The sequence below is a fragment of the Amia ocellicauda genome, chromosome 22, assembly GCF_036373705.1.
Source record: "Amia ocellicauda isolate fAmiCal2 chromosome 22, fAmiCal2.hap1, whole genome shotgun sequence".
NCBI classification, from domain to species: domain Eukaryota; kingdom Metazoa; phylum Chordata; class Actinopteri; order Amiiformes; family Amiidae; genus Amia; species Amia ocellicauda.
The window spans coordinates 6800089-6822418 of NC_089871.1; the positions used below are offsets into that span (position 1 = coordinate 6800089).

General features: G+C 41.2%; 1 protein-coding gene across 3 annotated transcripts in view; it reads right to left on the bottom strand.

Moving 5' to 3' along the window:
• specc1 (sperm antigen with calponin homology and coiled-coil domains 1) overlaps nucleotides 1-21178 on the bottom strand; it is a 69221-nt gene extending 48043 nt beyond the window's left edge. The window contains exons 1-3 of one of the 3 annotated variants that reach the window (XM_066696174.1): nucleotides 21043-21178; nucleotides 11579-11755; nucleotides 10874-11009 (exon numbers count right to left, since the gene is read on the bottom strand). In XM_066696174.1, the coding sequence (XP_066552271.1) occupies nucleotides 10874-11009; nucleotides 11579-11719 (277 nt within the window). In that variant the 5' untranslated portion in view covers nucleotides 11720-11755; nucleotides 21043-21178. Of the gene's footprint in view, nucleotides 1-2570; nucleotides 2926-10873; nucleotides 11010-11578; nucleotides 11756-16843; nucleotides 16953-21042 lie in introns of those variants that run through there. The other 2 variants (XM_066696173.1, XM_066696175.1) reach the window with 2 other exon arrangements.
• Nucleotides 21179-22330: the final 1152 nt, after the last annotated feature.

Genomic DNA, 22330 nt, shown 5'->3' on the forward strand with positions numbered 1-22330 from the left:
GCATTTTGCAAAGTATAGTATGAGCAGTAAGAGACAGTGGTGATGCTAAAGGATTATCTTGCATGCTGAGACAAAATAGTTTGGTCTGAAACAATGAAGGTAGACCGAATCGCAGAGGGAGATTTCTGGGTGATAAAGGCTGTTATAAACACAATAACTGCTGACCTCTGGGTTAATAATTATCAAAGTGTGAGCAAACAGTGCATTACATATGGGTTGAGGTATGCAGGGCAGTTGAACAATATAAATTAGCTAACGGACAAGGCAGGGTGTGTAGTTGACATTGCTCAAGGGCTGTGGCACTACATGGGAAATGACAGCTGGCTGGCAGATCATTAGCACGGCTCAGGCTTGTTCTGAAGTGGACCAACCCTTCACTTTCAAAATTAACAGGTCTGACAAGACAATTACAGCAAATGTGTATAATTATGATCAACAGGCAGGTTTGTACTCCAGATGTCTGCAATAGAACTATTTACATAAGTCCGTTTTTTATTACTATGCATGTCAACCTACCGCAAGACAGTCTGACTTGTCTGTTTAGTTTCAAAATAAGAAAGTAATAAGAAAGTAACAAAATTAAGCAAGGCTTTAATTAATTTTACCTGAGTGTTTTGGGTGTTAGCTTGTTTATTCCTTTCATTGTTAATATGCCTAACACATGCCTAAAACCAAAGTAAACTCGAAGCTAAACATTATCGGTCATTTAACTAGAGAAGCGAAATAAAGACATTCTTCTATAAGCCTCTATAGGATAATCAGGGAGCATTTGGGGCTTGAAAGATAATTCCTACTATGTTGGTCTTGTGTGCATTAGTGTAACTAAAAATCCTCAACCCAATCCACAAACACAAACAAACCAAACAAAGAAACTAATTCAGAAATCTTTGCATTGTGAAAGTCAAACAATTGTTATAAATACAGACATTGCACTGATCTGTCAGACAAATCTCTTGTTGACAAATCAATCACTGTTCTTGGTCGATAACCCAGATTCATCCTGCAAGCACACACATTAAAGATGGAGAAGCTCAAGGCAGATAAAGCAGAGGAATAAAATAATTAAACTAAGAATGAGTAAATGCTAAGTCATGTGAATTAATGAATAAGCACATATTTCAAACGTGTTCCCACTGCATCATGTCTGGATCTGCAGACCTGACGATATTAAATCTTTGCCCAACAGCGTGTGTGTGTGCCAGGTTAAGAGAATCAGAACACCACAATCGTAACTTTCGAACAAAGCGATTAGAAAACACAAAAAAAGACACAAGCAAGCCAAAACGTGAGCATCATGCAGCCTGCTGGAATGTCAGCCTGCTGTCCTATTGTCAACACAGCACAACTCTGTGTGCTGGAGTACAGAGAGGCAGGTGCTAGTGTCTGATCTGGTGACAGAAACTACACATTTCACACACAAAGTCCCACAGCTGTCACACCAGGATGTTCTGTATTCGTGCAGACGGAATCCAACCCTGCATTATCTCACCAATCCCACCGCCTGTGTAAATGACAGGATTTAGCGTTTCAGCCGATCATGCTGTGCTGTGCGGGGCACTCTCTCTTTCAGAGTTGCTACACAGACCTCCCTCCCAGATTTTAATAACCCGCTATTTACATCAGGTGGACAGCACACCACTGCAAACACTTATTTGCTAATAGTGCGTCTCTGTGAAGCAGTATTAACTGCACACAGCAGGGGCCGACGCTCCTGTAACTCGGCAGCCCTGGTGAGGAGTCGGGCACTGATAACCACCGGGAGCTGCAGTTAAGAGTGATTTAAAAGCTGCTGAATGCAGCATGTTGCACAGGGCTCTCAGACGAGGTGAGGCTCAGGCAGAGAAATTATGGCTCAGATTTAAATGCAGCGTTAAAAGTTAAAAAGCACTTTGAAATGGAAATGGTCTAAGCGGCGTATCCATGGGCAGACGAGTGTTTGAGGTGGTAATGGACTGAGGCTCTGATATAATCTTCTCCAACCCACTATCTGTGAGGGAAGCTGCTGTGAGCTGTATGGCACACAGTCTCGGCACCGATCAGCACAGACTCATCAATTCATGGGCTTTAAAGCTGTCTGGAAGAAACCGATCCACTCAGATAGTTGTCTTTAATTTCAGAAAATAAAGGAAAAGCAAAGCATGTGATCTGTTTGTCTGCACCCGAGCCAAAGGGTATTTTACTCCTCTTTTCTCATCTTAGACTTCAGCCTTTCTGCCGAGTACACAAACTGTAAAACACACACACAGGATTTACATTTTGAAAGACATGTCCTGCCATCACATATTGGCTGTGTTTTTTTGCTGATCATCATGTCTCTCCTTTAAACACTGCCAGACACATTTATAACACACAGAGGAACAGTGACATTGGAAAAGCCCACCATAAAGAATAACTTAAGCAGTCAAACAATTCATATATTGTTTCACGGTATAATCACATACAGCAGTCATGGCTTTCTGTGGGAAAAGAAGATGTACTATAGAAAACCAGCATTGGCCGTTTTCTGTTAAAATCAATAGACTCAGAGAGCAAAAAGCAGTATTAAAGTAAAAGAAGAAGGTCTAGCATACCTTCCTCCACCTCCTCTGGTCTGGCAGCTTGGTTCCCCATGTCTTTAGTCTATCACTGTGCCTCTTCACCATGAAACGGATGAATCCATCGGCTGTGGCGGCCGGTTAGTGCGGTGAGTAAACAAGCGAGGCACAGTAGATCCACGACAAGTTAGACCAGGGATTATCCGTCCACTCTGAGAGCAGAGGCACTGCGCTGTGTTAGTAGGAGGGAGGCATTTCTGTGTGCTCAGGCACGGCTACCAGAGCCGGCTTGCCTCAGCTGTGGACACTCCTCCAGCCCGATGACAATATCATCCACTGCAAACAGCACAGTGCAGTTAATTAGCCAAGTTACTGTTGTAATCGAAAGGGGCGTGGCTTGCAGGGCACACAGAGACTGCTGCTGCTGCTGCTGTAAGCCCGGCTGGATCGCAGGCACCTCCACAAACTTTTGCTTGTGGGAGGAAAGAGCGAGGAGCCGGCAGAGAGAGGGGCTCTGTGTTTGTCTTCTTGGCAAGCCTGACAGCCGAGCCGTCTCTTTTCTTCTCTTTCACGTGAACTCCCGTGACCTCATCTATCCCGCGAATGCTGAGGCAGCCTTAAAGATTAGATGAAGCCCTGGCAGACACTCCAGTCTGCTCCCAGACACTGCCTGGTGAGGTTTTCTCTCAGAGTCTTTGCGTTAAAATAAAATGGAAAAAAATGGAAAAAAAGCTACAGCCCATTCAGACTTTACCCTTCTCAGCTCGGTTCGTCCAACAGAGCCCCCCCCCCCCCCCCCATGTCTCATCCAGTATGCAGGCTTTTCAAATATTGATGCTGGTAAAAGCCATAAGTCTCGTTTGAAATAAATTGATGTGGCATCTTCACTTAGGTGAATATGCCCCCCCCCTGCACAATGTGGCTTCCAGTGAACGTCTCTCTCCCTGCACAGCCCTATTAAAGTTACACCAGCTTATGACTTTTGGCATCAGTTTCTGTTTTTAATCCTATTACTGTGCGTTAAGCTTTCACATCTCAATGTTGGGAAGCAGACGCCTGCGCCACTTGCTCTCTGCACCAATATTCATTCTGCATATTTCATATCTTCAAACTGTCACTGAATCCTTTCCTTGTGATGAACTAAATCACTGGTGAACTCGCTTCAGTAAACAAACAGAAACCTGATCTATCAACAACCGTCGTTAAGCTCAATCAAAAGCAACGAGTCACAATGTAACCATGGAGGCAGATAAGACATTAGTGGCAGGGTACACATTGGTTGGCAAAGGACATTTTCATACTAAAACCAGATACACGTGTTGTTTTAGATTATTTTCATTCTTCAAACATTTGCATCTTAATCTACTCCCTTGAAATCCACATGGCAGAACCAGCGAGAGTGAGGGTGGCATTACTTGGTATTGGGTGTAAATGCCAGTGCCGCAGCAGATTGCGATCAAGTGGAACCGATGGGGGGTGGGGCGACTCAGGCTGAGGGGCTTGAACAGCGCATCAAAGGAAGGAGTGGGAGGGCTTTCCCCACTAAATACACTGCCAGAGGGGCGATATGGTGAGGAATGTGCAGTGGCTGAATCTGGCAGGATGACACCTCACTGTGTCAAGCACAGCCTCCTTTAGTGACAGGACACTCTCAATGCCCATGTCTCCCCACATTTTAACGATGGTGGTACTTTTTAATCTCCCTTACCCCCACCTCACACAAAATACTCAGAACCAACACTACAAAAACATACAACTGGGGTTCACGCCTGGCATGGCGCAGCTCGTGACTTTCAAGCTGTAAATGCCTCGTGATATTTTCTGCACTGCGTCGAGTCACGTGTTCGTTGGCGAGCCTCAGGTAGCTGAGCAGAAACTCTTAACGCTGAGTGGGTCTGACAGCTGAAAGAAGGACATTTACTGGAATCGATGTCCATCCACGCCCTCTTTAAAATCTGCTCTTTCGAAACTATCACCAGGCCAAAGCCCAAGCTATGAAGACTGCAGTGCAAAGTGAACAATAATAATTAGGGGGAGATCTTCAAAGCACCTACTTTGGAGATAATCAAAACTATTTACTGGCCATTATTAACAAGTCCTACAGGTCGTAAAACTGAAACTTTGCTATGTTTTTCTAACTAATAGGTGCACAGACTTTCTGCTGTATAAGAAGAGGCCGAGATCAGAGCACACATCCTCATTATCAAAAGGAACTTCCCAAAGAACACACAAAACGGGTCTCTTGAGACTCAGACATTTGTTTTGTTTTTAATCTATGCTTGAATTTTAGGCAACCGCATGGACAAAACGTTTACAGTGCAAATTGGAAAGAGAAATGGGGCCAGTTTGATGAGCCTCTGTATCTAAACTATGGTGTACCTTTTGGTGGCTAATTGGTTCAGTGAGAATTTCTCTTCAGCAAAAGCTTTATTTAAATATTGATGAAGTTTTGAATAAATCATCTTGGAGTGGCTTGTGCATTAACCCCTTGTCTCCCAGTACAACTCACTCTGCAAAATGACAAAGCCTGGGTACAAATGGGCAAACATTAATATAACTGCTTAGACTAGCGTTGCATGCATTTAGGCATGAAAATAAACAGCATTTGGCCAAATCGTATAACCGGTAGTTTTAGATACCAGATAGCATAAAGTTCATGTTGACACCTGTAATATAATACAGCAATTACAGGCCATATACAGAACTAAATCAAGAGAAAATTATAAAAGGGAAAAGGGAGGTTTCATTTAGTACAAAGGGCCTTCATATGAACAATCTGATACATCAGCAAAAACAGGAACTAGAGTGATTCTTTAGGAGGAAGCCGTGTGTAACCGAGCTGACCAAAAATGGTGTAAATCCTAAATAAATGTTTTGGTATTCAAACATGGGACATACGGAAATTAAAAAGTAACTGAGCTGAATTTCAGATACATTTAACAGTTTCTATTTTAGTATGGTCAAACAGAACTGGGGCTTAATATAACGGTTTTGGGGATATTTGATACATAACTTTAACAAATGGCCTCCTAGTATGCAGAGCTTAAGAAACAAATATCTCCCTTGTCTGTACTCCACTTAACAATATGCTAACGAATTCACTAACCCCTGCATGTGCTCTTTAAACCTGACACAAATTCGACACACACTTAAGTTGAATTAGGCAGCTTTAATCACTGTTTCAGTGATGACACAGCTGGAATAACCATTAGCGAAATGGTTCGAGTCATTTCAAAGGACCCTGTGTTGAATGAAAGTGCTAACACCTTGAATAAATATGAAAATCCTCATTTACTGTGGCCTTTAAGTGGTGCCAAAACAAAGTGCAAGCTTACAATTCCGGTTATTTTACCACAAGTTCCCACCCATCGCATAAGTGACAAGTCCTGACAGTGCTGAACGATCCTGAGGAGATGGCCCTGGTGATTTTCAGCTCCGATTATTCACCCACGATATTTTCTCAGATCATTTTGCCTGAAAACAAATACCTGATTTAATCCCACGTAGGCCAGTGACATTCTTATTGACAGTGTTTTGACAGGTCAGCATTCAAAAGCTTCTAGAGAATAGCCATTCCTACAGTAAATGTACATTATAGATTTGAGATGAACACAAATGCACTGGATGTTTTCCCCATTACACTCAAAATGTGTTAAGCAAGCCACTGCTAATGGATTGTGATGAGTGCACAGGTATGAGTACCAAATGACGAACCACAAAACAGCGTGAGAATCCTTTTGTAGGATGTGCATGGCTGACCTTTTCTGAGGTGTATTTTCTTCCACCCGTTAAGCATCAATCTTATTACACAACATGCTGACTTTTAACCATCCAGTCTGGTATCGAACACTGTATATTTTCATCCCGTACACACAGCTCAGAATTATACAGCACTCATGCGTTTAGTGTAATTTCACCATGGCTGATCAAGCTCCTGACCTATTGGGCCCTTTCCAGTCGGTCAGATTTCGTACACGATGTTCTTGGATTTTGTTTTTTAATGCCCGGTGTGCTTGCGGCTTGTCAAGCGATTATACGAGCGTATCGAGAAGTGCAACCCCGCTGTGACAGTGAAATACCACTCCATTAAGTGTGGTCATGAGGCAGGGGAAAACAGATTTAAATAATAGGAGGTCCTGGTGTATTTTTAGACCAGGAAACTGTGATGTAGGTGTCTTCCGTTTTGTCATTTCTTCTTGTGTTGACAACGGTCAATAAGATGGACAATGCAAAACAATTGAGTTAATTAATAATTAAGTAAGCTATTCGTATCTTTATTATTGTGTGTATCTGTACTTTCTGTTAAGGTTTCTTGGCTTCCACATATGTAAATTACAGCGAACCATGTGGGAAAATAACAGACCCACCCCGCCTTCGCTTCCTTAATATTTACAGTTTAATCACAATGCACACAGCTGTGATGTTTGCTAATTATTTCTCTTGATCTGAAACTCAGAGGCAGAATAAGGTATCAGATCTTTGCCAGAGGAATGTTTTCCGGCCTTAGTGATGCCAACAACTTTCTCTGCAGAAGAATTTAATTTGTGCCGATTTTACTGGGAGTAAATGTGTGCCTTATCTTATTCAGGCCCCTGCTCTACTTTCCTATGCGCTCAGACATTTATATTTACTCAGCGAGTCTGATGAATGATAAATGATAGATTAATGTTAAACACCGTCTGCCTAGGTTGGCCAGCATAATCTTTTTTCCCCACCAATGTTATTAGGTCTGTAAGAGTGCCGGATTCTGGAGTCTTATTTCGACCACTCAAATAAATACACTGCATCACTAATGGACGCACAGGTTCAGCAGCCAAAACATCTACAGCAATATTCAAGCAGAGATAGTGGATTAAAATAATCATGGGGCATGAAATTCAACAGCCTGGATTTTGCTTTTCTAAGCTGTACATGGCAGTGACATTGCACTTGCAAAAAACAGAAAAACAAACGCACTAAATGATGGAGGTACAGTTTAAACCCAGCGAGGTAAAACAGCGAATAACGCTGAGTGACAAACCTTTTCAGGCCGACTACGATACGCTCCCAAACAAGGTGCCTCAGAATTGCACTAAATCGATTGCTAATTGCCTGAGAGCTTTTAAATTGCTTCGGGAACGATGCGGTGCCTCGCATGAGCCGAAGGAAAATGTCGGTTCTCTCCTCAAATGCCTGTATTGTATATGAAATCAATTTGCTGCGCTTTCCTCCAATAGCCTTCACAAGGGAACTTGGTAAATTACCAACTCCTTCGAAACACTGAAGTCTCTATAGTGCCCGACTAGCAGCAGAATAAAGAAGCATCTCTAACTGCAGGGGGTGGGGTCTGATCTCTTATTTATTAGAGTATTTTGGTTACTTAAAGTAGGTACACAGATGAACAGAAAGCGGCATTTTGTTATTTTTTCCCCCAGAATAAAGTCGGCTACAGAGAAGCATTCTTTTAAAATATCTGAAATAATGCATTTTCTATAAAAATAAAAAATAAATGGGAAACATCCTACATCCTGGCCTCTGTTTGTATAAATAGCTTTTGGATTACTGACATTTCTAACTATTTGTTACATTTTTGAGAAGAATACAAAACTATACCCAACAATAAAAATGCAGCCATAGTATGTTCTAAAGCAATTACTACTCTCTCATTATTGTAAAGAAATCCTTGTAACGTGATTATGACGTGTTAATGAGCAAAATGCTTAGGGAACAATCAGACATTTGCGTTTTCATCAAAGTATTATTTAAATACACAGGGCACCAAGTCTCTCCCCGATTGTTCTCGGTTACCTGAAGGTTTCCTAAAACGAGTTGCAATTTTCTGTTCAATCATCACCTCCACTAGGACTCTGGTATTTGGATTTGAAGCCAAGCCCTCACATGTATTTAACCCTTTCGGTGTCAAAGTCAGAGAGAATGCGTTTATATTTAATCGGACAGTGGCTGAGGATTTTAAAAGCCAGTTACGACTGTTTGACCTTAGTGAACACACAATGAAAAGTACCACTGTGACCAATGATATAAAAATACATTCAAAGTCCAAAAAAAGAGGAAGTTCTAAACCAGCCATCTTTCTTCCTTATTAGTCACAGATCTTCTAAATGACAGAGATGAGGATGAGAAAGTATTCTACCCATAGCAGTTTGTACAGCAGGAAAGCCTCAGATTAACCGTTCGCTATCTCTGACACCCAAGGTCTCAGGAACGAGAATGACGGCCAGATACATTCTAAGGTGCGTCAGAAGGAAAAGCATTTTATTTTTTTGGCTGCTGTTGTTTTTTGAAAGCTGTAAATATAAGCAGCCGCCCAGGGCTTCCTGCAGCGAAGGAATGGCACAGAGATAAAGTGCTCAACTCCCTGGTTCTCGTCTCCCTGAGTTGACATTACACGAGGAAGCAGCTGTCAGGAGGAAGAAATGCAACAATTATGGGACTCAAGACAAACATGATAATTAGCGCATTCTATATAATTTATCACTTGCAACTGCCACACGGTATAGAATAGGCTTTCTAGGTCAACGATAAGAAAATGGTTACTTTAAATCCATATACAAAAAATTATAAAAATAGTTGCAATGTTAGTGTGCAATACATAGTGTTGTATAAAGGCAATTTGCATTTACTGCTTCCTGATAACACTGCGGAACTGTGGGGAAGATATGATTTACAGTTAATGAAATCTGCTCTTACAGACCTGGCAATATATGTATCAAAGCTATTGAAATTGTATTTACTTTGGCCGTGGGTATTTGCTGTAAGACTGAGGAACAGCAGCACGTTTTGCCAGAGGAGGTTGTTTGCTCGGGAGGGCCTGGCCACAGCGTTGCTGATATTTGAGCACTGTGTGGGTGAATAGTGCACATTTGTTCAGATTAAGCCGTGGAACAACACTCTCGTAGGTTTTCCATCGCCTCATTACATCCCAGGGGTCAAAGGCCATGAACTTGTCATGTTGACTGAGAGCACAGTGAAAACGCGTGTCAGTAAGCATGCTGAAGGAGTCATCCCGAGTGTCCATTGTGTTTGCGGTTTTCCATAACCTCAGTAGAGCTGACCTGCGATTGAACCAGGAGGGGCGCTCATGCCGAGGGTCACTACATTTGCTCATCACCAGGGGATGCTCTGGGGTGACGAAATTAAAAAGCACTGCAGGAGACGATAGCTGATTAGAATAGATAACGATACGATCTAATTGGGCTTCAGGGCATTCAAGACAGAGACACTTCTTCACACACAGAGGCGTCACAATCTGAACAAACTCCCCAGCGATGTGGCTGAATCTGAAAATTTGGGAACATTCAAAAACAGACTGGATAGGATCCTTGGATCACTCAGTTATTAATGGACACCAAACGAGCACGATGGGGCGAACGGCCTCCTCGATTGTAAACTTTATTATGTTCTTATACTGTGCAACTCATTATTTATTCTTTTACGCTTAAGCTAATACTTGACCAAACCACATTCAACAAAACACTGGCAAATACACAACTGCACAGAAACTGTACAGAACATAAAGCCTAGTATTGAAATTTCATTCCACTCAATGACACCTAAGGAGGCAATGAAATCAAAAGGGGAATTTGGTAAGAGTTTTAATGAACACACACGCTCAGGAAGAACACCTGTCGGAAGATAAGCAAATCAAACCCCTGTAGTGGAACAACAGACGATTATTAATGGCTGTGATTATTATTAGTGTTCTCGCCAGTACAGTTCTATCCATTCTGCTTTACCTTCTTTCAGCAAAAAACAACACATTTTGCAGATATACTGAAGCAGAAGAGGCTGTCGTTTAAAGCCCTGCATGTAAATAAAGCCATGTCCCTGCGGTGTGATACTCTCTCGTTACAATTCAGGGCAGAGAGGAGTTTGAAGGGCCGGAGAAGATAGAGAGAAAAGACAGGCCGCTCGAGAGGCGAGATTATGATACAACGGCTGTGTAGTGTGCCGTCCACTCGTTACAGATCAGTGGAGTGGGGATCTAGTGGAATAATTAAACTGAATTATCTTTACCTCCCACATGGATCACACTGTGGTTCAGTTACAGAACAGAGACGCCACCCTGACTGTTCGTTCAGTCAATTCACAAACTTGGATAGAGTGATGAACCGTGGCCCTCTAGTGGCGAGTATTATACACACTCTCACATCACTGGCAATCACAGATAAGCACGTACAAGAATGTTAAATATACTAATAAAAGACTAAGGGCGACAGTTTCAGTTATACTTGCAAACCAAAGGTTAAACTGATTCTGAGAAGGAGGACGGGAGGCAGAAACTGGGCCCCGCCAGCCGGTGAAGACTTCAGACTGAGCTGACGAGAGGAAGGCCGGCCTACCTGTCGAGGCACGGGGTCTGGCATCGGCAAGCTCTGAGATGGCGCCCGTGGTGACCGTCTTCTTCATTCGCGATGCCCCCGGCACCACACCCACGCCGGGCTTGGCGAGGGTGTCATCGCTGCTGGCCCTCTTCAGCTGTCACACACACAAACACCGCTGCAGTACCGGACTATGGCAAGGCAGAGCCGCCGTGTGAAAACGACACAATATCACCTCAGAGCCACAGCGTTCGATACAGGATCTGATTAAACTGATATCATCTACAGAGTATAGAGTGATGTATATCTATCAACATACATTTTAATATACAAAAGTCTTGTATATTACAAGGTAAGGATATATATTTTATTATCAGATACAACAAAATCCAACCACTTTTAAAGGGTTTTGCCCATGTGGAAATGCAATGGAATAAAGTACTTAAAACTGCTAGCAATCCAATGTCTGTATTTAATAAAGTTTCATAATTTGGCTTAAGATATACAGAATGCTTAGATGAAACAGTATTGCCAGCAAAGTCTGCATGTGGATGGGACTTGAAACTGTTTTTCACAGATCGCAGTTTGGGCAGGGGGCTGAGGGCTTCTTCTGATCAGTGAAGGTCCTCTATCTGATGGCCAATAGGAGGGGTAATAGGAGGAAAGTGTACGGTTATAACTTGTTCTCATGCTTCTCTCTGCTCTGGCTGCGCAGATGGGACTTACCCTGCTGAGTCGGGTGTCTGCGGACAGCGTGGTGGACGACCGGGAGGTCTTCATGCCGATGGCCGAGGAGGAGACCAGCCTGCTTCTCTCTGGCGCGTGGACGCTCTGTCTGACCACTGCTCCCTTCGCAGCGCCTTTCATCGCGGCTTTGAGGTCTCACGGCCCGGTCTGCTCAATCTAAAACAACACCAGAGACACTTTCAATGAAACTCCAGGGAAACGTGGCATCGCCGGTCGACCACAACACAGAGCAGAGCTTTTCTTACTCAACAAGGTCTATTTTGGTAGCAGTAAGATTTTGAAATAAGAGAATAGAGGGATTGTTTTTCATATAGAATAACCAAAAGATAAATATAGCTCTTAAACTGTGTAAAGCTTTCAGTCTGTGCTATAGTTGTTTTTAAACAATCGCTAAGCTGGGCGCCTCTGGACAGTTACAACAGAGTGGTTTACAGAGCGCTGTGTGCCCTGACAGAAAAAAAAGATATACAAGTTGCTGGTGGCTGTCTGTGCCAAAAAACACAGTTGAGTCGCAATAAGGGATTCCTGTACCTAAAAGTTAAGCAAACTGCAAACTTTCTCACACACACACACACACACACTTAACTCAGAAAGCCATCAGATGTCTACACTAGCAGAATCTACTGTATATCTACATTTGAAGATTATTCTGTTTTTCTCCGTAGGGTCTATATTAGTTTACATATTTATTTATTGGCAGATGCCCTTATCCAGAGCGACTTACTGTTTATAGAAATTATAGTCTAGAATTTTCTTAAATACAATAATTATTTAATTGTGAGATTTCTATGGGAAAAGATTCCAAATGTGTTGATAAAAAGGTAAGACTAAGGTAATATATCTGTTATGATTTAAAATGATAGAAAATTTAAGTAAACTTTGAAAGAAACTGAAATCATTGCTCAGCTGCAGCTGACATCTGTGTACTAATTTAATCACTGTGGGTGAAACTGAAGGTTCCCAGTACTCTTCAACCTGAAGAACCGCTTCTCCATGCAGTTATAAACTCTCTCATAGGGACAATTACAGACCCTGTGGGTTGGTCAATTGATTTAAACTGTGACAGGTAAAAAAAAACAAAAAAAAACACTAAAAACAGTCATTAATTATTTAAAATGTCATCTTTGGCAAGAGTGCAGTGGCCAAAGTGGGCATCCGAATCTTGCTTTTGACAGATTGAGGCTGTGCTGCTTTGTTTTTAATGTGGTTTATTTTATTACGATGAGGAATGTAAGTTTCAGACACAATCCATCACTGCTGTCCCACTGCCTGGCCGTTATTCCAGTAAGGTCATGACCTCCTGCTCTCTAATGACTCTGATTATGCCCATGTTTACATTTCACTGAAACAGCTGAAAAGTCAGATTTAACCTTGATATCACTGAAACAGACATTCCCAAACTACCACATTGAATCACTTAATTTTGAACTATTTAATCAATTCTATGCACCCTATGGACGATGTAGGGAGTCACACTGGTCACATGGTGAAACCACTCCTATTTTGCATGTTTTCAATATTTGGTTTACAGTATTGTGTGTTACAGTAAACCTGATAATCATGAGGAGTCTGTTCCACGGAGATCTGTGATTTAAAGGAATTACAGTCAGCAGAGCAAAAGTCAACCCTGTACTTAGCCAACCAAGACAACTTCCAAGAGGAATGAGACCGTAAACTGTAGTGCAGAGCTGAAAGGGTTAGGTGTCGTTCTTCTAGAATTGCCTCTGTGTTTCTCCACAAAGCAGATTATAATGTGACTGCAATTAGGGAAGTGTGGGGCCTTATCTGATCAGTAGACACAGTACACACATTGAGGGGTCAGTCATGTGATTGAATAAAATGTGTGATTTCTTGTTTTGATCTTTACACCCTTCAGCAGGTTTCACAGATAAAACACTTGCCAAAAAACAACTTCCTAATAATTGCAGATAACCCATCCTGCCCGAGGACCTAAAGGAGTCTTTTGTGCTTTCACTGACATAGGACAATACACACTGGGTTTAGTACAGCCTCAGTATGCAAAAGCTTCAGCTAAGTTAACAAGTTAACAATGAGAAATTCAGTACAAGCAGATGGCAACTCAGATTAAAAATGTTAAAGTTTCTCTTGTTCAGATTAATGGATTAAGAAATAAACCGCAGATAAAACAGAAAAACATAATTGATATTGTTTTATTTGACGGTCACATCTACTTCTTGCTACTTAATAACACAATTATAAATACGAATAATAAAGCATAAAAACTCTCTTGCACTGCTCTGTAACTGTGAATGATCTATCTCCATTATACACACACTGACCCAGATATCATAAATAGTGCTGCCAGAGAAACCCCTGTCAAAATGAAGGATTGCTCTCAATTAATCTGGCTGCAGCTTTTCACACCGTGCCAGTCAACGGACCGGCACATATGTACAACACATTGCAGACAGTACCAGTGATGGACAGAATGTGTTGAGACGTACGGGGCCTCTGTATCGTAAAACTCCCACAGTATCGAGATTAATCAACATTTCACTCTGTGATAGTTCAGCTCGGACATTCATCAGCCTAATCCATAAATAATTCTGCTATCAATGTAGCATTTTAAAACATGATTTGTACATCATGTTCAATAGAAAATCTGGATTCCAGATACATACATGTTCAATGAGAGGGTGAATAAAACAAAAAAAAAAACATTGTGTTGGCGTTTATGACTTTATATGAAAAAGTACGTAAGATTTTTGGCTTGTTTTGAATGTCCTAAACAAATACATTTTATTAAAAAAATGTACTATGGTACTTCAAAAAAATAAAAATAAAGGTACTAAGGGGTTATGGATGTGAAAACTCATGCTACATGTTTCTTAGCAGATGACATTATCCAGGCAACTTACAATCATTACTTTAAATCACATCATTTTCAGAGACACATACCCATTTATACGGCTGGGTTTGTACTGGAGCATTCTGGGTACAGTCCCTTGCTCAAGGGCACAACAGCAGTGTCCCCCTCTTGGGACTGAACCCACGACCCTCCGCTCAGGAGACCAGGCTATGACTTGCATGTTTAAATCACTTCTGAAATGCAAAGGCTGAAAAACATTCAGCAACTGAGCAAGATGGCTATTTCACAGAATTACAAATATACTCAGGAGCCACACCCTAAGGCACAGTCTGCTTTTCTCTTCCTTTCTACTTGCATTACTTTTGAACTCTGACAGCAAAGCAGAGGAATGTTTCTGAAGCCACCTCGACTAAAGAGCCACACTCTTCTGGTCTTCAGTTTTATCTTCCGGTGGCAGGTGATTCGGAGGCACTAAGACCAATCTGGCAGCGAGAGATAACAGAAAATCATTCAGACTCTGGCAACAAATTAAAAAATTCCTTATCAGCTCTTGGGAGTCCTGGACTCAGGTGTGAACTCTTAAGAAACACTGTACAGATTTACAGAGGCAGAAATAATTGCATAAAAAAGTATAATGTGGGAAGGAATACTTTCAACTTGGGGGGGGAAACATTTGCATTTTAACTAGGACATGAAGTAAAAATATACCGATTTATGTAGACCTAGGAGCAACGAATAAAGGGATTTGAGGGTGTTTTCAGGGGCATTATTCTAAGAGAGCAGCATTCAAAAAGGCCAACTCACCACCTTGATAAAAAACAAAACTGTATGCTAGTTAACTGTTCCCTAACAAAACCCCAAACATCATGGGTCCGCGGTCCTGACGTGCTGATATGCCCAGCAGTGATTACAGCTCTACAGTCCATTAAGACACAGAGCGAGAGCGGGAGAACCGTCCACAGCAAACATCCCCCTGGTCCATCCAACTTTCCAGCAGCTGGAAGAGACTCTGTGTCCTGCATTCGAGCATCTCGGCCTCTTAATCAATCACCAAGGCTCAGTTAAGCAGCCCTGTGGTAACGGCTAAGCAGACGATATGGACAGAAAAAAAGCAATATGAAAATGGAAGAAACCATCTTGTGTGAACTTTGTTTTTGCACGCAGTATTTAGGCCATCGCAGCCACACTAGACGGACGGCTCCAACACACCCTCCCACAACCATGCTGGCCGGTGAGAGTGGTTAAGGCAGGACTAGTATAATTGGGTGTGTGGAATCTGATCCAATAATCAGAGGAGGAAGAGGAGACGGTATCGTTTTAAATAGCAGTTAGAGTGCGAGCCACACATGCCTCCTGCGAAGATTAATGTATGGGTGACCCTGGCAAGAAATGTCAAGCTTAATGCGCATAAAAGTCAAAATAGCATATGGCGGGATAATTTGCATGTCTTCAGCCGGGCGGTGGAGCAGTAATGACGTTTAAGTGTGGACTTGATGTGCATACTAATAACCTAGTGATGCAGCTCGGGTGGGACTCAGAGAGAGAGGAGAGAGAGAGAGTTCAATTCATAACTTGCTGTGGGAAGAGATCAATACTCAAACCATACAGGAACTCGCTGTTTTTACAGTCTAGAAGTCACACTCTATTTCCTGCCAAGATGATTTGTATGACATGGTTTGTGAGAAACACCAGTTGAAAGAGAATACAATAAATAAAAAGTGTGTATATATTCAACATATTTAGAGGTTTGATCATTCAAATCTAACCTAATAAGCGAAAACACCTGAATATTTATGTTTTATTCATCTACACATTTAAAAAGCCAAATTTACATTTTTACTGGACACACCAGCGACACAAGCATTTTCCCTCAATCAGAATCTGCTCACTTCAACAGAGATTGTAAAAAAGTTTAATATGCTGCTTCACCAAATGCTTTGAACTACAGATGTGTCCCATATGAAGTTATAATCTGGCCTTCGGCTGCTTAATATACAATAGGCAAATATATTAATCAGAAACACAAATACTTCAGTACGCTTATTTAGAATCAGCAATTTATTTTGCCAGATTTCACACAGAAATCCGAGATATAAATTAGTTTTTACCCTAAAAGTATAGGCACAGTTCCTATTTCAATGATAAACCACTTGATTTTTGAGATTGAGATTTCAGTTAAGACCTAGGCACCACATTCAAAGATTTAAAAGAATGACCACAATCACAGACAAAATATTCACACTAAAAAGTCAGGAATGTAGAGTTCAATCAGCGCTCTTATTTTGTCAGTTTCCCAAACTTTAATTTCCACCTCAAAGGGAGAGTTCCACGTGGCTTTTTCTTTCTTCCTTTTTTTTTTACAGGTTGCAACAGACGTAGCGGAAAAAAATAAGAACTGAACAGAGGATACTCACAGTAAATAGAGGTCTCTAAAGCTCGTTGACTTGAGTGAAGCCCCTCTGCCTGCGACTGTGACTCTGCCTGCATCTGTAGCTCAGTCTGGCGAGTGTTTTCCAAAGAGGAAAACCACAGAGCACCGCGGCGCTCAGAGCTGCAGCTTCTGCTATGATTCAAATACGGAAGCAAGGCTCTCATGCTGAGAAGCTTTCGGTTTGCAGTGGGACTGTTTCAGACCGCTTTGATGACTGAAAAGCACAACCAAAAGTGTTCAAGTTGCATTTATCCACCTTTTGGCTTGACTTCTATCGTCTGTTGTGGTTCTCTAAACTGCTTGGCTGTCCTGACCTGGTGTCCCCCTGTATTGCCATGGTCACATGTATTAAACCCTGCAGCGAACAGATAATTCATGCGAGACTGAAAGACTCCCTTAGGGCCGTGCATACCACTTCACTAACAGACATTGCTTTCTGCTTTCTTTTTTAACGCTTCCCTCAGATTTAAAGTACAAAACTCGCTTGTACAGGGATGCTCATAAGGCCAATTTTGCATGAAAATCTTTGACAACCATCTTTTTTTGTTTCATCCAAAACTTATTTCTGTGCAATTAAACAGGATGAAGCCAGTTTTGTTAAAATAAAGACCCATCATAATTTCTCTGTCTCAGTATTGCAGAAAGTTATGGAAAGATAAAAGGGTTATGGCATATTCATTTGAATGAAAGGGTACTGTTTAGGCATGAATGCACATTTTCAGGAAACATCAAAAGTCCAACATTTGTGGCAAAAAACAAAAACAAGCTCTAAGTGCTGACCGGCCACACCCTGAGTGATAAGATCGGCCTCCAAATGTCTGCAGCCTGCCCAAAACATAAAAAAAACGCAAATCTTTAGTGTACAACCTACCCAAATGGACGTAGTCATATGAGTAATACACTTGACAGAGATAAAGACTATATGCAACTATTCCAACAACAACAACTGACCAAATGCAGAAGTTGCATTGAAAGGAGCTATTTATTTACTAGTGTGGCCACCGATACTGCATCCTGGTTGACTTGGATAACAGAAAGCCAATGCAAAATCCATTGTGTAAAACAGAAGACAACAACGAAGCCCTTCATATCACACAATATAGACTGGTTTACTCTTCAACATTTAATTACCACAGATTTTTTGACATTTGCATTTTTGTGTGTGGGGGAGGGAAATCAGGTTATGCTAGCCATCACAGTCACATCATAGAAACTATAGCTATAACTATATATTGGAGGAAAATCTAGCAGAAGCTGTTGTTTAAACCCTTTTATTGACAGGGCAATAGGCCACCTGTTTCTTTAAAACTCCAGTGCCGGCTCTTGAACTCTGTACAATATCTTAGTTCTCCAAATAAAATGTGGGCGGCAGCCAGCGTTTCCTGTTCCTCCTGCCAACATTTTCACTCGACCCTCTTAGGAGCAAAAAAAAATGGGCCACATGAATTCCACTTGATCTCACAATAAAGATAGGACTGCACTAGCCTTCAACTGAAAATCTTATATAAATAGTGTTAATTTTGTATAATTGTATCATGATAAAATTATGGAAAATAAGAAGGAAAAAAAAAAGATGTTCTAAAGATTTGAGCATATTTAGACAGTGATGTCACAGCTTGGAGTAGAAGAATGCATTGGCTAGACTGAGAAAAGTATTTTAACACTTTTGCATTGTGCAATTTTTTCCTCTTCTTTCTGGCCCGGTTATCCTTGTTATCCTCGATGGAAACATCTAAACCTATTCCATTTTTGGTTTTGTTTGGTTTTAACTTCTGGAATTGATGGAAATATTAGAGCTACACTGACAATCCAAGTGCTCCTTCTACAGCAGCAACATTCTTAGCCCATTATTCAGTGCTTTGAGAAACCCACACTCTTGCAGGTAGAAATCTAGACATCACAGAGAGGAATCTGTGCTGCCGATGAGCACGTGTGGAGAGACAGAAGGAAGTGAGCTCTGATAAGGTCCTGCTGACTTCAGACTGTCGGGGAAATGACTCGGTTAAATGTGGGTAAACCATCAGCTAAGAAAATGGAAATATTCACTACTTCTAGTAGAGGTTTTCATTTGTGTTATGTGAAATATATAAAGGTTGACTTTGCCTCCTTAACCACACTTTATAGACATTATTCAGGAGGCTGTGGGCTTTTCATCTAGTGCTGATCATATCAGAAGTGGCTGCACTGCGTTTCCTGAAACAAACTTACAAAGCAAAACAAGGCTTCTTCATAGAACTGCATATATCAAAGTATAGTCAGAGACCACTAAGACTGCAATAGCTTGATCGCATTTAATTGACAACGGAAGTCACTTCATTTGACACTGTAAGTGGCTTTCAATTTGTTTTTAAAGCAAACACAGAAGATCCAAATCACTTTGAAATGCTCATCAGCTGTTGCTGGCAAAGCACCTCCAAAATAAAAAGCTTATCTGTTCTAAAGAAAACCCTGAAAGGATCTAGCAGATGAAGAATAAACTAGGCGTATATAACCACACTGTGCATGCCTTCCCTATTTGCTTAACAAAAGGATATTTTCGGAGTGCACAATTTGTTGACAAACACCGTATCTGCTTGTCATTCTCCGCTCTCCGCTGATGGCAGACGCCGCTGCGCATTTGGCTCGGCCCGTGATAAAGACGTCTAGCTTTCTCACTTCTTGCTGTTCAGCCGAGAATCATTTATTTTGTTCCCTCGGAGGACAAAAGATGTGAGCTGCTGGGAAACCCTATGGAACGGCTTTCCATTTGAATTTACAACTGTTTTTTCCCTGTAGTTATACTATAGATAAACGATGCCTTTAGTTTCAGATCTAACATGTGGCTTCTATCCTGGGCGTCCCTGGTGTGGATGCCTCCGATGGCTTTTCAGTTGTTTACTGACTCATGTTCTCTGGTTTGCTGTGGGTTTTGTGTTGTGTGATAAGTGACACAGAATGGCAGTATTTCCTCTTGAAAGGGATGAGTTATGTGTTACTTTTAAGCACTACAGGATAATTACGGATACAGCTAGAGGCACTAAAATAAAGCTTCCATGCAGAAATGCTTTATTTTCTACTTGAGCAACTACCGGATTTGAAAGTTATTATTTGAATCATGCCTTCATCAGCCCCCCCCCCCCTTTATAGACAAAAGGAACTGACAGTTATTAACAGTTTGTTATTAAAAAACAAGGAACATTGACTGCCTACATGAGTACAGCTTTTCCATGTGGCACCTTATTTAATATTTTAACTAGGGTCAAACTTTACAATACAGGACTGGACCACACGTAGGAAAATTCACAGTTCTATATACCTACATATATGCAGAGCAAACTAAATATAATTAACATGGAACAGTTAAAATACTGCATTTCAGAAACTGAAACAAATCTTGCTTTTCCCCTTCTTTAATACTGCACATGCATTACGTAATTTTCCAACTCAACAGTTCACTGCAGCAACATTTTACTGCAGCACATTGTTTGTTCATCTTCCAAGTCGAAATGTTATTTTTAGGGCTTCGTTTCAGCAGCAGCTGTGACCTCTTGAGTATGAAATCGGCACACGGAGAGGCGTCTGTACTGAGGCAAAGTGTGATTTCTGATGGAGTTCGTCACACATTATATCAGCAGTTTCCAACACTTCTCCATTTTCGATATCCAGAGAGAAGTGTGTGGGGTGGGGTGAGGGAGCTCAATGAACATGCTCGGTAAGATACATTATTTTTCGCTCCTTGTCCAAAGACAACCACTTAGAGATTACAAGGATTTCTGCAATACATCACCACCATGAACTCACAACATTTCTTTTTCATAGGTGTCACCTGTCACCGTGCCCAAATCATACTTATCAGGATGAAACTCTGATCTTAGTTTATTTTCTGTCCCAACAAACCATTCGAACACCCCATCTATCTAGAGTTGACTAACTGACACCTAATTGGCTTCAGCAATGGGACAGAATTGTAAAAGCCCGGCAAAAAAACACGGCAAATCAAAACTGAGAAGCAGCAGGAGAAAGGTACTTTACACGGCGGATGTGTGAAAGCAGAGGTTAACTACATAACACCTGTAGAACAATTGTTATATTATTTCCCAGTCACAAGAGGACTACCTGTTCCTTCAGAGAAAGGAAATAAATATTGTAGTGAAAGGGACGTAGTATGCAAGCTGAAGAAACAAACACAAACTCTCTACTCACCTAACTGAAGACAAGTGTGAGGATTAAGGAGTACAAGTCCATTGAAAATCAGACCGCCTAACTGCTGTCGATCTTCCACTCTGAGCTCAAGATCCTGTTTTGTAGCTCTTGCGCTTTTTTTCTCACTATTAAATTATTTTTTTTAAGCAGAAAGTAATTAAGCCACACTCCTCAGTCGACGGGAGAGTGCTCGTACCGCGCCAGCACTGTGTATCGGCCCATCAGCTGTTATTAGCTTATAGCTGCTAAAGTCCTGGTTGTAGGATGATGAACTGAATCAGGAAGTGTGAAATTAAGCTCCCATTTCGTGTTCCTCTCAGCCAATTTCGAGAAAAGAACTGCTGTTAAGAAAAAAAGAAGAGAGAAATACGGTATACAGGGTTCATCTGGCATGTAATGGGGATGGTAAAGGTTAGGATGACTAGTCAACTCTCCTGCATTATATTACACAACACCACACTGTATCATAATTCTGATCGGAGTTATCCGCAAACAATTGATAAGAAACATGCATTAGAGTGGTTTCTCTAGTTTTGCCACTTTACCAAGAGATTAATCTATCTATTCTCATGTTTGTCTACAGTGTCCTAGGTCTAAGAAGTAGGTACAAAGTTCATTTTCAAAAACACTATTTTAAAGGAATATTATCATTTCATTCTGCTACACCCAAAGGAACTGGAAATCTCAATATATGGGCAAATAATTATATAAAACTGAAACAGAGGGGTCTGTCAGTATTGGACATTCACACCTCACACAAGATCTCTTATCCAGAAAACAGATATGGACATACATGAGTTGTCATTAATAGATATCCTGTTTGAATACTCTCTGAAACGGCAAGCAATCTCTCCGTCAGTAAGGTCTCCAGTAGTTACTGCCTCACAAATTACAGACGGCCTAATATTACGGCACAGAGGAACTCAGGGCACAGAAATATTTCCGGCGCTCACACGAGAGAGATTAAGCGTCATTGTAGGCAGAACTGATGGCAGATAAGTGAATTTGAAAGCAGCAGCTGAAGTATTTCTGGAATTTTTTATACCAGAAAGATGTTGAAACGACAGGATCAACCAGCATCAGACTTTTTATTCTACCATCATCATTTGCACCAATGTACTTCATGTGATTTATTCCAAACAGGTCACTCGCTATCCCATTTAGATAGGCTGGTATTTCTCACAGCGCTCTCTATTTATTTTTAAATTGTTAACCTTTCACCAAAAGAATTCAGAAAAATCAGGTTTCCAAGAAAGATCAGAGGAATATACACGTTATTTCATACACG